Here is a 12,178-nt window from a genome sequence, read left to right as displayed (position 1 = left end):
GACAATTAGGTTGCTCTGGAAACAGCACAGTTTCGTTTCTGCCTCCGCTGTGATCATTTTAAAAATCAGCTGTAGGTGGAAAAACTTGCAGATCAATGTTTTCATGTGAGTATCCTACAACTGCAAGCAACCACACAAAAAATACTCTGAAAAGACTTAAAATATCAACAAAAGCTCCCTGCTTCCCCAGATTTTTGTTCTGTATCAGGCAGACCTCAGCCTGTAAAACCAAACAACTGCTGGATCAACAACATAGTTCCTCTCTTTTATGAATTCACCTCATGGCTAATGACTTAAACAGAGCTGGGGAGGAATGAAACCCTTCCCTGAAGCTACACAGCGTGTGGTACAGACAGGCAAAGCAGACAAGAAAAACATGCACATGCATTATGTGGAGTCCCGGCATGCCAACACATATGCAGACACACACATATACAATCCATAAGTGCTGGGCACAGCTTAGCTTTGAACATGACCTTCATCCAGGGACAGAGCAAACAGAAATATCTGACGACAACCTCAGCAAGAGACAAAGATAGATCAGATTTTCAACACAAAGAAAATACACAAGCATCCTGACGACACAGAGAGACACAAAAAATACCATCCATACATCTCCTGACTCACAAGGCTTTAGCGGGACCATTGGCATCCCACTATCCCACTGAGAAGCACTCCTCTTGGCTTTCCTCACCATGCTTTCCTCCCTGCGTGTTAGTGAGACCTGTGAAAGTCCTTTTCTATGCAGTGGAAAAAACCAAGGTCTCAAAGTGGCAACAGTCTGGTCGACAGGACACCAACTTGAAAACTCAGCAGCTTTAATCAGCAGTTCCCACTCCTTTGCACCAGCGCGTCTGCCGGGAAGATGCTGTGTGCTGCAATTTCTGCATTTGCTGAAGAATCTGTTACTGCTACGGAAAAAAATATCAATGCAGCTGCGGAGATCTGTATGTTGGAAACTGAGGCGGCTGTTTAAGCTGCGTAGTCACGCACTCTCACACACACACAGACACAAACTGTTACACACACAAAGACACAGAGACAACCCAGTGGGGAGCAAGGGAAGCCCACAGGAAACACTGTGTGTGAGGGTCTGGGCGTGATGCCCTGCAGAACTCTGGCCAGGGCTTCAGTCAGGAATATATTACACACACACACACACATACATAGGCATGTAGTCCTATGAGCACTGGAAAGCTGTATGTAAGCACACTAACTAACACACACACACACACACACACACACACTCTCCCTTCCTCTTACCATCCCAGCCTCTCCAGGAGTTCCTGCGGCTGGCGGGGCTGAAAGGGAAAGCAGAGCCCAGTCCAGAGATGTCCAGGTTCTGGATCAGATTACTGAGCCGGTTCACGATCCGGTACGACGCCTCACCTCCCTCCCGCAGAAACTCATGCAGAGACATGAGAGCAGCCTGCTGGTCTCACACACTCAAACAAACTCTCTCATCCAGAGAGACCCCCTCGCTGCACCTGCAAAGCTCCGCTGCACACTCTAATAGACTCCAAACTGCTGCCCCCAAATGCAGGCATGGGAAGAACCTTCTTTTGTTGTAACGAGCCAGGTCACTCTGAACCAAGCTGGCGTGCTCTCACATGCATCCTCTGAGGAGATTTCTGCACTGGCTACATACAAGTGGAGCCCAGTGTCCTCTGCAGAGCCACATTGGGGACTCGAGGAAACAGCAGTGCAGGAGTAAAAACAGCTGAGTCACTGTCTGCACAACCTTCTGAAACAAACAGTATTCACACTGAAGGTGAGAATGGGCCCGGCTCTGCTCTGCACACACTCACACTCTTGCTGATGCACACGCATGCCTTGTCACAAGTGCAACTATTGCCGGCTCAGAGCAGCATAGGTTTCAAAGGGAGGATGAGAGGGGAGGAGGGTGGAGGGGGGGCTGGAGCAGAGGGCAGCCGGTGGAGCACAAATCCCCTTCTGCTGCTCAGGCTAATTATATTCCCCTACTCCTTAACTAATCTGCCTTTTCTTTGCCTCTTTCCACCTCCCCAGATTCTTTCATGCATTTATTCCTGGTGAGCCAGGAAGGCATGAAAATTTAAAAACTTCAGCACTATAACTTTGAGGTGGACACGAACAGCTCGGGGTGTGTCAGCTCCTCCACTGAGGTGGAGCAGCACACAGAGGGGAGGGTCCTCTTTGATGGGAGAGAGAACGAGGTCACTGGCAGGCTCTTAAAGTGTGTGTGTTTGTGTTGTGTGTGTGAGTGTGTGTTTGGTTGTGTTTGTGTGGTTAAAGCTGGCAAGCAAAAGGCAGCTTGCAGTTTATAGGCTTAGAATAGAGATGAGAGAGGAGCTGCACTCTCACACATACTGATGAGGCGACTACAGGAGGACGAAAGACACACGACAACAGCTATCAACCCGTAACCCTTCATCTCTCTGCCCCCTCCCCGTTCTCCCGTACCCCTGTTAATCAGGTCTGATCCCTCCTTTATGGCATCACCCACCTCCTGTGTGTTTCTCCTTTATAGCTGTTCACCACTGTTTGCTCCCACACTGCCCTCACTCTGACATTTACCTGCCTATATGAAGACAAACATATAGACAAAGAGACAAAAGCCCATACGACCTGCCTGTCCTCTTCCCCACGAGCTACTGTTATTAACAAAGTTAAAAACAAGAGCACCACAAATCATAGAACAAGACTGCAGCTATGCTAGTGATGCTGAGAGTCTGCACTTCGCCACAGCAATGCTTTGAGTTAAATGCTAACATCAGCAAATTAACATCCTCACAATGTCAAAGCTAACATACTGATGTTACGCAGGTATAATGTCCACTACAGCCCCTTTTCCTACTGGACCAACACATTCTCACTCCGATCTCGTCACATATTGATGTTTTGGTCATGGACTTTCCACATCCACATACGACATGCAAGGTACCCTGGGTGCGCTGGTAGTTGAGGTTCTGGGACACCGTGTCAAGTTCTTACATGCATTGTCTTCTTTCAAGATACACCTCCCTTGTCATTGGAAACAACAAACACATGGTTGGGTTTAGGAAAAAAGAACAGGGTTTAGATTTAGAATCCTACAGGATGCGAACACCGACCTCTCAGGTGAAAGTCGGTGTTTGTTGGACAGCAAACAACTTTTTAACATGATGCAGTGATGGGCTGCTACAAATTCCATCCATCTTCACCCAAGCAGCGCTTGAATATCATTTAAATTTATTCGTCAAGTTTGAAAGACAAACTAAATAAGTAAGAGATATAAAACAGAATTAACCCCCATAACATATTCACTGGCCTCCATGCAGCTTTCCAGTGTTTACTAACTCTGTATTCCAGTGAAATTGTGAAGTCAAACAGGACGCATGAGTTGATAAATGAATGAATACATTTAAAAAGTGCCATTATCCAGAGCTGTGTACACTGCTCTGGTCCACTGGTGTGTTAGCATGCTAACATTTGCTAATTAGACGTAAATGCAAAGTCCCAACCCTCACCTATGGTCATGAGCTCTGGGCTATGACCGAAAGAATGAGGTTGCAGATACAAGCTGCTGAAATGAGTTTCTTCCGTGAGGTGGCTGGGCTCAGCCTTAGAGATAGGGTAAGGAGCTCAAACATCCGGAGGGAGCTCGGAGTAGAGGCTCTGCTCCTTCACGTCGAAAGGGGTCATTTAAGGTGGTTCAGGCATCTGATCAGGATGCCTCCTGGGTGCCTCCTGTTGGAGGTGTTCCGGGCACGTCCCAATGGTAGGAGGCCCCGGGGCAGACCCAGAACATGCTGGAAGGAATTACATATCTCATCTGGCCTGGGAACACCTTAAGATCCCCCAGGAGGAGATGGATAATGTTGTTGGGGAGAGGGACGTCTGGAATGCTTAGCCTGCCACCCTCCTTCAGATAAGCGGTTAAAAATGGATGGATGGAAGTAAATGCAAAGTTGAGCAGAGGCTGACGGTAATGTCAAGCACATTTTTGGTCATAAATCAAAGTATTGGACAAGTTAAATGATTAACCTGATGTTAGTGCCATATGAGGGATCACCAAGTTGGCACTCTTCCTCCTGATAGGGGACATGACTGTCACAATTTCAAAGAAATCTGTAATTCATACTCATGGTGGCGCTACAGGAAAAATCAGGGGATCACTACACTCATTAAGATTCATCCTCTGGGCACTGTGGATGTTGCTGCCAAATTTCCTGGCAATTCACCAAGTAGATGCTGAGATATTTCAGTGTGGACCAAAGTGATAGACAAACCTTGGACTGACAGAGTGATACTGCTGCCCACAGAGCCACGCAATTAGCGTGGCTAAAACCCTGACATTATTAATTCATTAGTATTGCCACTACATGAACACATTGTTTCTATTGTTTCTATCTATACATGGTAACAGCAAATCTAAATATACAGTAGATATGACTCTACAGCAGGATATTACTGGAGGCATTTAAAAAAGGATTTCTTTGCAGACAGTTTAAATTGTATTTTGTTGGACAGGAAAAACCACCTACAGTAAGATGTGACCACCCCTCCTAAAATACAATGAAATAAAAGCGAGGATGATTTTTTTATGGCAGCACTCTCCCTGGCTCTGGTGACTGCGTCTTTCCGACCACAGCTGACTAGCAGGAGACTAATATGACCTGCTGGATCCATCTGGTGACACACCTGCTCTGCCTTTAGGGATGAACAACACAGCTCATCTACGCACGTTGAATAAACCTCTGACCTCAAGCTTAGAAGAAACCTCGCACTCACATATGTATATCTGATTTAAAACAACTGTCTTTGATTTCATTTAAACCTGAAACAATGCAACAGAGGACAGTGTGATCAATACCAAACGACTGAGACTGACAGAAGCCACGAAGTCCTCAGACAGCTGGGCTGCCGGGAGCTCAAACACTTTCAGACACCTCAGCTCCTGCTTGGCTCAGCAGCAAATATACCACCAGACAGTCTCACACACACAAGCAGAGGTGTGAATACATACTAGCTATACTCAGCATACAGAAAACACCATCTACAGTATATAATATGTCCCTAGTATTGCATGCTAAATAAAACAGTCGCCCTGAAGCATCAGCGGCTGCAAGTGAACAGATTCCTGCTGGAAAAGCTGAGACCTGTGATTCACTGAACTTGATCTGTCCCTTTAAATCAACTGGAAGTAGGTCAAATGCCCAGTTAGAGAGTGGAGGGGAGGCTGTTTGAGATTAGGGCTGCAAGTAACAATTATTTTCATCTCACTGATTTATCCAAGCTAAAAGAAATCTGTTGTTTTTTAACACCAGAGCTCAACTTGCACCATATTCTTTTAGCCATGCCAGCAGCGTGGCTCTGTGGGTGGCAATGTCACCCGTCACTCGGTCCACCACCTTGAAATAACTTAGTAATTATTGGATCAAATACCGTGACATTTTTGTACCTGTATTCATGTTACCCAGAGAATGAAGCATACCGATATTGGGGATCCTCTGACTTTTACTGTAGCGCCACCACCAGGTTAAAGGGATTTATTTAGCAAAATTTTATACAGACATTTACAAGTCTCTGACAATGTCTCCTAATGACTTACGTGATTATCTGAGTTTTCCTTAAAAGGGATAGTTTGGATATTTTGGAGTGGGGCTGCATGGAGTACTATTTTGTAGTCAGTGTATTACCTACAGTAGATGACGGTCGGCACGCTCCCATTTTGGAGAAGCAGACAGGAGTACCACCATAGCTGAGTGATGTACTGCTGTGGATGGGGCTTGACAGTGTAACCTGAGGGTTCGATGTGTGATGGTTGGGTCACACTTATAGAGAGTACACAGCAGGATGGAGACGGCTATTCTGCAAAGCAGCACTTTACTTTGCTCCACGCTTCAGCAGCTTCATGACGACCAGATTTCCAGGTTACACTTCCTTGTCATAGATCACATGTCTCCTAATTAGCCAATGAGAAGCTGGAAGGACTTTGACTGAGGTAAATGTGTGAGAATTATTGAGGCAAATCTGGCAAATTTAACTGTTTTTAACACTGCTGCTGCGAATATTTTAACATGTAAATAATAATTGTGAACATAAATATGTGAACATTTAACTGTAAAAACACTCTAAATGTATTTAAAACACATGAAGTAACTTAACCTGTAATCCTTACAACAGAAAGAATGGATATTAGCCACTTAAAAAAGGCTTACCTAAGAAATCAATCAGTCTAAGTGGATGCTATATTGAGTATATTTTCACTGCTTAACCTTGCTGTCAGACTGCCCTTTGTTTTGGCGCTTCATTTTCTCAAGCATAGAACTTCCATATTCTTACACCAAAGCCCAACAGTGCAGCTCATTATATTACACCGCATTTCTTAGGCTTTTACTAAAGTGGCAAAAATACATTTTGGTGCAAACCCCCATCCTTAGCAGTGCATAGCTGGGCTTTCGTGGCGGTGCTCCTGTCTGCCTCTCCAAACTGGGAGCATGCCAACCGTCATCTACTGTAGGTAATACACTGACTATGGATGAGTACCTCATAAAACTGCAAAAATCTGAACCTTCTGTTTAAGTTCCACCATGAGGGTGACATTTATAGTTTTGACTTAAATATTTCATCAACTACTGAATGGATTGCCACGAAATTTGGTACACAGATTAACAGTTGTAACTTTTCATCTGGTACCATCATCGAGTCAAAATATGACTTTGTCCTAAACCTTCGCTGACTAAATACCTGCAAAAAATGTCATTCCCTTCAACTGTACTTCATGTTTAGTGTTGATTTGAAAAGTTAAGGGGTCACCAAAGTGATTACGCTTTTTCCTTAGGGGATTGTTGATATGTGTACCAACTTTCATGGCAATACATTCTGTAGCTGTTGAAATATTTTAAAGGGTCAAAAGGCGGCATGGTGGCAGTGTTTAGCATTGTCGCCTCACAGCAAGAGGGTTCCTGGGTTGAGGGATCCCTTCTGTGCTGAGTTTGCATGTTCTCCCTGTGTCATCGTGGGTTTTCTCTGGGTACTCTGGCTTCCTCCCACAGTTCAAAGACATGCAGGTTAATTAGTGACTCTAAATTGTCCATAGGTGTGAATGTCTCTATGTGTCAGCCCTGTGATAGTCTGGTGACCTGTCCAGGGTGTACCCCGCCTCTTGCCCAATGTCAGCTGGGATTGGCTCCAGCCCCCCCGCGACCCCCAACAGGATAAGCTGGTACTGAAAAATGAATGCAATTCTTCAGTCAAAACCATAAATGTGCAAACAAATGTTAGCATGCTAAACTAAGATGGTAAATATATTGATGTTCTGTCTGACCAGCAATCCTAAACCAAAGTTATTTATTAGCTTCGATCAGCAGCTCTACAGCCCCCTCTGTCAGTTGGTCCACAAAAACCCTCTGGGAGCACGTTTTTGCCCTGAGAGGCTGAAATATGGCATAGAGGTCTAAACTGTTGTTTACATTTGTTTATGATATGAAGCAATGCATGTTTCTCCATTTCACAGATTATTTTTGTGTTGTCTACTGAGCACTGATAATTGTGCTTCACAGCTCTGCCCACGCACTGCTGACTGAGTGACCACACTGAGAGATGGATGGATTGGATCACTGCCAGTGACTATATTCACCAAAATAAAACAGTGTGACCTGCAAATAGATCTTACTGATTTTATATCTGTTTAGGGATACGGCATGTTCAATTACATTCACAGTCAGTCAAGAAACCAGGAGCTGAAACAGAGACGAGGTGTGTCCTCTTTTTTTACAACATGGCACCTCCTTTTCAGCTCGGGATAAGTGAGCAGTTCACCAGGTTAAACGATGCTGAATGCTTTTCATCCTCAGCTGACTTTGTTTCCCTGAGTTGCTCTTTTCCTCACTCTCCCTTCCTCTCTGCTGTCCTCTACGATCAGCGTTAGTCTCCTCTCTGAGCCGATTACTGCTCTCATCCTCCTGCCACAGCACATTCCTGTCACATTTCCTTACAGACAGAGTGCTATCAGGCTGCTTGTCTGCAAATGTTTTAATATAATGTCACGCACTTAAAGCCTTTTGTTTGGTATGTATTTTTAATTTTCCCAGATATTTGGGATCAGTAGGACCCGATAAGTATAATTGTCAACAATAATTAAGTCCCAGTGTCCTCGGATGTTCATTTTCCAAATGTCTTCAAAACTGGACAGTAAAATAATCAAGTTTCAACCATAAAATGTGATCAGGTTTTGGACCTTGTCCACTTTTGTGTCGGGAGCAGCTGAAGACTGACTTGGCAGAGATGGCTGCCATGTTGTTTTTACATGGATTAGTGTATCGTGGTCTTACTGTGATCGCACAAAAAAGTGTCCACAAATGAGGACAACAGGTCTAAGTTAAGTAGAATGAAGTGTAAGGTCAAGTAAACCCAAAATGTTATGTGCTCATATGAGGACACAGGGTCTCAGGAGGGTATGGAAAAAGAAAATTATTCTTTTTTTTAATATAATTTTCATTTAGTTTTGTTTTTATCATGTCCGCCATAGCGTGATGCAGCTCATAATTCTTCTTCAGAGCTGTACTAGTTTTGCTCCGTTTTATTCCTCTAGCGTCTGCATATCCACAGCCCCCCTCCTCGCTCACGTCCACCCACTCACTCACTCACTCACTCACTGCTGCCATACTCTCACCATCTCTGGTGCTAAGGAGGAGGAGATGCAACTATAGCCCACTGTGCTGGATTAATGATTGCAGCAAGAGCCTCGCCATGATAGAAGATTAAAAAATCACGCAAAAAAATATACTAGACATCATTCCTCTTCCCTCCGCACACATACTGTAGCTGTACGTACACAGTTTCTACAAATACAGCTAAAAATAATCATGAGCTGAAAACTAAAACACCATATGACTCAGTCGTCCGTAAATGAGCAGCTGTGGCTTCTCTATACGTGACCAGCATCGCTGACCTCCGATGAAACAAGATCAACACAACATAATGAAAAGTGTACTGTGCCCAACTGTGTGTGTGTGTGTGTGTGTGTGTGTGTGTGTGTGTGCCTATGAGCCTGGCTATGTGCCGGCAGTGAGTGGATTAAAGGAGATCTCTATAAATGGATCAAAAGAGAAGAGAGGCAAACATCAGAGATATCACTCATACAAATAAGTGGCATTAGTTTGATCAAGGAGAAATGTCTGTCCTTCAGTCAGTCTTTTCACGACTGAAGGGCCACAAATGTTTCCCTGCAAACACTTTGACTGCTCAGAGCAAATATAAAAGCCAACGCACACACACATCAGAGTTTTGCACAAACACAATAGCAGAGCCCTGACAGCAACATCTAAGTTGTGATGTAACTACCTGAGGTGGCATGTCTATGTCATGTAATCAGTTCAGGGTTACAATGGCTGCAGAATAATATATAGGTCACTGTCTCCCATTTCTGCGCGCAACACCTTTACCGATCAAACAACACTGTAAGGGTGGAGCACTGAGAAAATAGGGCAGTGAGGTACAGTACTACAACACACATCAGCTCGTCTGCAGCCTGCGTTTCGCAAATTTTAGACATCAGTGTCTAGATGATATCAGTTTTAATGCAATTTAACATTATAAATATGAAATTATAACACAGGGAGCTTTTCCGTAATTATCTGATTGCCTTGCAAATTATTATAGCTCATATGTCACAACACCAGGCACTACTTTTTCCTCGTAATGGATCAAATACTATGACCCAATATTGTATTTTCCACCGTAAGCAAAAACTGTGTAAGCAGGTCTTGTAACATAAACACAGTGTACTGGCGAAACACCTCCCTAGCTCGAGGCAGAAACAGCTTGAACAGCAACACATTAAACCTGGCTTCCTGCAGAAACAAAGATTTGTATCTCACTGACATGTCGATCCTGCTTTTTTCTTTATCAATCCTTGTTTCATCTTTTATTTTATCTAAATTTAACAAAGCAAGAGACACAATATTGTCTCTTCTTGTGGCTGCATGCTGATTAATATTTCACGCATATTTCAGACAAACATGCATAATCTCCTGCAATCAATACAACGACCAGAGGCTATGGTTGGTGTTGAGTGTGTTGCTGTCACCCACCTATGCTTTGAGTGACTGTCCTCAGTCTCTCCAGCAGCTCCCCCAGGGCCATCTCCTCCGTCTTCATCCACAGGATCATCCTCCAAAGGGACAGCGGGAGACCAGCTGCCCAGCCAACAGACACTTCTGCGGGAAAAAGAGACAGCTTGCCTGCTTGTTCCTGAACGGCGCTTCGGAGAGTGGGTGATGATGAGGAGGACGGGAAAGGGGGACTGTTGGCGGTGGCAAGCCTGGCCAAGCAGAAGGGAAGAGGGGGATGCAGCAGGGTAAACTAACCCTGGATGTGACAGCCTGGCTCTTGTCTTGTGCGAAAGAGAGCTGAGAGCGAGGGGGTGTGTGCAGCTCGGAGGTGCTGGGATGCTTGTGAGAGATGGATGCTTTCGAGGATGGAGAGGATGCTGCAGGGACGGATGAGGGAGTGATGCTGAAGCTGCTTCAGCCGTGACAGCCCCAGCTGCAGTGGCAAGTCTTCTGCAGGAGGATGCGGAGCGCAGGACGCCAGCGATGATGGAGATGGGGAGGAGGTGGAGCGGGAGGCAGCCTCATTCACACATGCATGCTTCAGCCTCAGCACACATGATGGTGCAAACCTGTGCAGACCCGTGAGACAGAGAGGGGGAAGGGAAGTGAAGGTCAGCGTTGCAGCTTCACGCAAACGGCTGATCCAATAGCGACACCCAGTGTGGAAAGAGGGGCATAACAGCTGTGTCATGGTACATTGTCATCAGCAGAAAGATGCACAGTAAATCTTTTCTGGTCATGCACCACTGGTTATGCTGCATTGCCACCATGTGACGACACTTGGTTATGACAAAAATGGTTGGGTTACTACACAAAGGCTGCAATACTTTCAGGTTTATACTGTTTCTATACACGGTTTAAACCTTGAAATGAACTGACATATTAAACATGTTAGACTTGTACTCCACTAATCATAAACTGATTCATCTTTTCAAGACCATTATTTCTAAAAACACACAACTTGACACAAAAGGAAGATATTCCACACAGTTGTGGGAACCGAAAAAATATCCAGAGTAGAGGTAGAATCACCTCTACCTCATCTATAGATAACCGAGATAACGGTTATCAAGCGTGTCATCAGTTAAGTCTGTGTAGAGATCCCTAGATGAAAGATTGCACCATCTGTAGAAGGCAATGCAACATATAAGATTTTACTCTGAGAAAGACATTAAACATTATTCTTAAGTGTGAAACTACACTGACACCAAAAATGGATTCATACCTTAACCCACTGTGGTTCCTGACACACCTAATATGTCTGAAATCTGTTTTGTAGAGAAGTTACCATGATATCAATGGTATCTAACCTTATGACTAAAGAATCCTAGAAGTGATGCTTCAAACATCCTCTAACGTAATTTAGCAAAAAATGTGTCGTAGAAATTTAACAACGCAACAGGAGAGCAGTGTCGCCAATCAAATGACCGAGCTATTAAAAGGCCTTTAACAGGCAAGACACACAGAAATGCTATTGACGAGAACATTGATGGTGCTGAGTTTAATATGTCAGTGATCAGCGATCAGTGATCGCGTATTGAACCATAACTTTGTTAGATATTGAACATCTAAGAGTTGAACCCCTTTTGATTTTTCACTTACAGAATCTGGACTTTCTTATTGTAACTTGTATCAATGAGAATAGGCAGTGCCACAGGGGTGGGCTCTGGATATCAACCCAGCCAACATTTGTATGTGGGGGCCACGTGGGTAGCAAATGAGCTGAAAATGGGCCCTATATGGGATTGTCCACAGGTTCCAAAATGGCCCCATGCCAATTGCCCACATGGGTGGTTGAGTTTCTTGAAGATGTTTCACCTCTCATCCAAGAAGCTTCTTCAGTTCTAACGGACTGGTGTGGAGTCGCAGGCTTTAAACCCTTACAGAGTCGTTAAGGTCACCTGTGAGCTCTGAGTTTCAGAATCATCTGGGTCACATGTCAGTTGTTGACCCACCTGGCTATCATGTGTGTCGTTAGGGTAAGATGGGTCAAGGTCCAATGATGTTAACATTCCAGTTAACTGGAGCGACCATTGTTAAACAGGCCTACGACACAACTTATCACCCACCTACAATGCAGTCTTGGGATCCCTGCGCAG

General features: G+C 44.5%; 1 protein-coding gene across 4 annotated transcripts in view; it reads right to left on the bottom strand.

Moving 5' to 3' along the window:
* The window catches only part of mcf2lb (mcf.2 cell line derived transforming sequence-like b), a 60,664-nt gene extending 49,990 nt beyond the window's left edge, over positions 1-10,674 (bottom strand). Inside the window, exon 1 of one of the 4 annotated variants that reach the window (XM_049594447.1) lies at positions 10,059-10,674. In XM_049594447.1, the coding sequence (XP_049450404.1) occupies positions 10,059-10,137 (79 nt within the window). In that variant the 5' untranslated portion in view covers positions 10,138-10,674. Of the gene's footprint in view, positions 1-627; positions 917-10,058 lie in introns of those variants that run through there. The other 3 variants (XM_049594448.1, XM_049594449.1, XM_049594454.1) reach the window with 3 other exon arrangements.
* Positions 10,675-12,178: the final 1,504 nt, after the last annotated feature.

The sequence above is a fragment of the Epinephelus fuscoguttatus genome, linkage group LG13 (genome assembly GCF_011397635.1).
Source record: "Epinephelus fuscoguttatus linkage group LG13, E.fuscoguttatus.final_Chr_v1".
Taxonomy (NCBI): domain Eukaryota; kingdom Metazoa; phylum Chordata; class Actinopteri; order Perciformes; family Serranidae; genus Epinephelus; species Epinephelus fuscoguttatus.
This window is presented reverse-complemented; position numbering and strand designations above follow the sequence as displayed.